The 4,259-nt window shown below is 33.9% G+C and overlaps 1 protein-coding gene across 1 annotated transcript in view; it reads left to right on the top strand.

Moving 5' to 3' along the window:
• Positions 1 to 825: 825 nt before the first annotated feature.
• Positions 826 to 4,259, top strand: part of LOC107451264 (sn-1-specific diacylglycerol lipase ABHD11-like) — a gene marked incomplete at its 3' end in the record, with an annotated part of 11,775 nt that continues 8,341 nt past the window's right edge. Inside the window, 1 exon segment of the mRNA XM_016067308.3 lies at positions 826 to 998. Within this exon segment, the coding sequence (XP_015922794.2) occupies positions 991 to 998 (8 nt within the window).

Below are 4,259 nucleotides of genomic sequence, written 5' to 3'. Positions count from 1 at the left end.
CAGTAATTAGCGTTTAAGGTTGATGTTTCCTAATGATTAAGTATGAACAAATTGCTATTAACGACATATTTTAAAATCAGGGATTCTAAATTTAACTTAACTTATCTTTATAAAAGAATATGTAGATAAAAAAAGTGTCGATATATGCCTTCATTTTTCTTAATAGTTAAAGTTAAAACTGAACTTTTTAAAATAAAGTATTTATCGTGTCATTTTCACCAACTAGCAAAACATTTTTATAAGTTTAAAATGGTATTTTTTTAATATAATAACCAAGAAAGTTTTTTTTGAACTATGTTTATGAACGGAAATAATGTGTTAATTACGTAAAGTTTGAAGGCTAATAACCAGAAAAAGTCTAACTTATTTTTACAAAGAGAAAGATGCAAAGTTATCATATCTTTGCTTGCGATCTCCGAGATCTGTGGACACAGTGACGTCATGAGGAGGGAAATCGTAGCTTCAGCTCTAAGAGCGGAGTGAACTAGCCCTTCTATTCTCTTTAGCCCTGCAAATCACCCCAACTCTGTTCTCAAAAGGGTAAAACATACAGGGTAGAATTTGGAAGTTTTCAGTCATTATTTATATTTACATAACAAAGAATTCTGTGATGAGATTGGTTTTTCCGAAGAAACTATCTTTTTTCGTCGCTGTTGCTATAATTACTTTTCTAATAGTTTTCGATGAAGACAATATCGACTTTGTTCCTCTGTAAACATGTATTTTTTCAACAAGATTTAAAGGTCTATAAAATAAATGAACTAAACTATTTTTCACACGAGAGAGCATTAAAAAAGCAAACAGTTTTATCTAAGCAAAGCAAACTTTTGAGAAGGCAATAAGCGCGTGAGCAATAAGAAAATTTATTACTGTTTACAGCAACTATTTGCTTTTTAACTTCTTTAATCTCGTTCATCTGATTCATCTGATTGATATTTCTATTTTAGTCTATTTCATTCCATATTTTCTGAAATTAGGAAGGGTATAACAATGGACAAGTAAGTCTATTTTTTTAACTATAAAATAATTACACATATTAATTTTTTAATTAATAAGTAGTAAAGAAAATATTTTTTCAAAGCAAAATTTCATAAAAATAGTTCTACATAACTTTCTTTTTCAAATTCATTTTTATCAAAGTAAAAGAAAATATTAAACTTGTTCCTAAATGAAATATTCTCATTAGCCATCATTGTTCTTGCAAATCCGTGTCAGCAAATGTCTGATACTAGCGTATTAACTTTATGCTTACATCCAAGAATTATGCAACATTAACCCTGAATTATATACATTTATGTAACAAATAAGTGTTCTAAATACACAACAGCGTTTTCATCATGTTATTGTTTCAGATTTGCTTTGTTCTCCTAAGATCACATTTGACTCATTAAACATCACATTTAATTGATGTTTAGTAACAATTTCGTAAATATTTTTTATAAAAATTTATAATTTTATTATGTCTAAGATGAAATTTGATACTCTGATAGTTGAAAAGATTAGAAAACACTTGGTCGGATGATTGAAATACCTCCTCATGCAATCAATGTTATATCCAGTATTGCATATAAATTATAGAAGGAAATTTAATTTATCAAAATGATAAAGAATCTATAAAGCCTGGCTCACATATCGGTAGTGTATATAGAATAAAGGGAAAGAGTAGTAAGCTCGATTTAGTGTAGGGTATTTCGTAATCATTGTACTTACTATATACTTTTAGAACCTTTGTTAGACTGGAAGTTAATAAAATAAGCACAAGGTGGGTAACAAATTAATGATAAAACGAAAAAAAAGACAAAGAAATCTATTGAATCACTGAATGAAGAAAAAAAACAGCTGGAATGAAGAAAAAAAAACATTTATAAGAGTTTGTCTAATAAAATTTGGAGGTTTTTCTAATAATTGCCTTTCAACTCTTTTTATTTTCACTGGCAATGATACAGAATTTGACATTTTCAGTCGCTTCTTTCTAAATAGATTTCCTTAGCATTATCTTTTACAACTCTTATGGGAAACTAATTTGAGTTGTGATCAGAGTGAGGATTCAGCAGAAGAGAAAAAGTCCCAACACTGGATGCAATTTTTGGAATAAAATTTAAATACCAAGATGGACTAGATTTTTAAAATATTTATTAATTTGTAATTGGCAATTTTTCAACACTTCATCATAAAACTACTCCACGAAAAGTGCGCAATAACCTTTGTCTTGTTGATGTCAGACCATAAAATTCTAAGAAGTTATATTTAATGACTGTTTGGCGAGAAAATGGCTGCGTTATTAATGAGTCTGCGTGTTCAGTTGAGTCTGTCGCCAAAGATAAATAATTTGGAGAAATGCTAAATTTAAACATAATTTTAATGAAAACTTAACAAAATTAAAACCATAGAAGAATAATTGAACAAGTAAAAGCTGAAGAAAAACGTAAGGCAGGTTACCGAAAAAAGAGATAAGTAAAGTAAAGAAAAGTTGAGAAAAAGAACAAAGTATCGCAAAAATGGTTTCGATGGTAACGAAGTTTGAGATGACCACGATTTATTTCTTGAACTTCAGTTCAGTTCAAATAGATAACAAAAATTACTTTGAGCGTAGATTGCATATTTTAGGTTAACCAGAGCATGAACTTTTAGAATCAAGTACGATGATTTCGCCACAGAAACTCCCCCTCCAAATACCGGAGGTATGGAGCAAGGGAATTCTGAATTTCACACATCTACCACTCCTGGTGAACACTTGAGGTTGAGATTCTGATTTTGAACAATTCAAAGGAATGGAAGTTTCCAAAAAGGCAGGCTTGAGACGATCTATACTTATTGTAGTTGTGCGGGATCCAATTTTCAGAGTGAAATGTTTACCTTGTCGAGAGAGTACCTGGAAAGGTCCGTCGTATGGAGGGGTCAACGGAGGTTTTACCCAATCTTTTCGGATGAAAACGTGAGTAGAATCTTTTAAGGCGGGATGCACGAAACAGGTTTGACGAGAATGATCAGAAGCAGGAACGGGTGTAAGCTTTTCCATTGTCTCCCTCAAGTGTTCAATGAAAGTAGACTCTTCAATGGGTTTTGTGGAAGGGTGAAAAAACTGGCCAGGTAGGCGTAAACCTGTGCCGTAAACCATTTCAGAACAGGAACCTTTCAAGTCATCTTTAAATGCTGATCTGATTCCTAGTAAAACGATAGGAAGAGTCTCGGTCCATCGAAGTTTGTTGTGGCACATAATACCTTGCTTTAAGGTTCTATGCAGGCGTTCGATCATACCATTTGCCATAGCATGATACGGAGTGGTACGTATTCTTTTTATTCCCAGCATGGACGATAGATTGGCAAACAATTTTGACATGAATTGTCGGCCTTGATCACTTGTTATTACAGCTGGCACTCCAAACCGGGAAATCCAATTGGTAACGAAACATTTTGCAACAGCTTCAGCAGAGATGTCAGAGATGGGTATGACTTCAGGCCATCGAATATAGCGATCAATGCAGGTTAGTAAATAACGATAGCCTTCTGAAGGTGGGAGAGGTCCAACCAAATCAATATGGATGTGTTTGAACCTATGATCAGGTAACTTGAAACTCTGCAAAGGACTGTTAGTATGTCTTTGAACCTTCGATTTTTGACAGTCTATGCAAGAACGTGTCCAGTGTGCAATATCTCGGTTTATTGACGGCCAGATAAATCTCTGCTTGATCAGTACTTTAGTGCTATTGATACCTGGGTGTGAAAGGCCATGCAAACTGTCAAAAATAATCTTTCGATGATTGACAGGCACGTACGGTCGCACAAGGTCGTTGGACACGTCGCAGTAGAGGAAAACGTTCGGCTGAACTTCCATTTTCTGTAACTGAAGTGATGAAGATGAATTTGTCAATAGGTTCTGTAGTTCCTGGTCATCCTGTTGAGCTTTAGCAATATCTTCCAGATTTGCATTAGCTAGGCAAATATCGTTTATCCTAGACAGGGTATCAGCTACCACATTGTCAGCTCCAGAAACATGCTTAATGTCTGTGGTGTATTGGGAAATGTAGTCGAGTTGTCGTGATTGTCTTGGCGAACAAGTATCATGCTTTTTCCTAAAAGCGTATACCAGTGGACGGTGATCTGTGAAGATAGAAAAAGATTTTCCTTCGACTGAATCTCTGAAGTGTCGTATGGCAGAGTAGATGGCTAATAATTCCCTATCGTAGGTACTATACTTCTTTTCAGCTGGAGTTAATTTCCGTGAAAAGAAAGCAATAGGCCGTGAACCATCTGGCGTG

Source organism: Parasteatoda tepidariorum, unplaced genomic scaffold (genome assembly GCF_043381705.1).
Source record: "Parasteatoda tepidariorum isolate YZ-2023 unplaced genomic scaffold, CAS_Ptep_4.0 HiC_scaffold_419, whole genome shotgun sequence".
Taxonomy (NCBI): Eukaryota; Metazoa; Arthropoda; class Arachnida; order Araneae; family Theridiidae; genus Parasteatoda; species Parasteatoda tepidariorum.
Note: the sequence above shows the minus strand (reverse complement) of the source record. Positions and strands in the feature narration are given on the sequence as shown.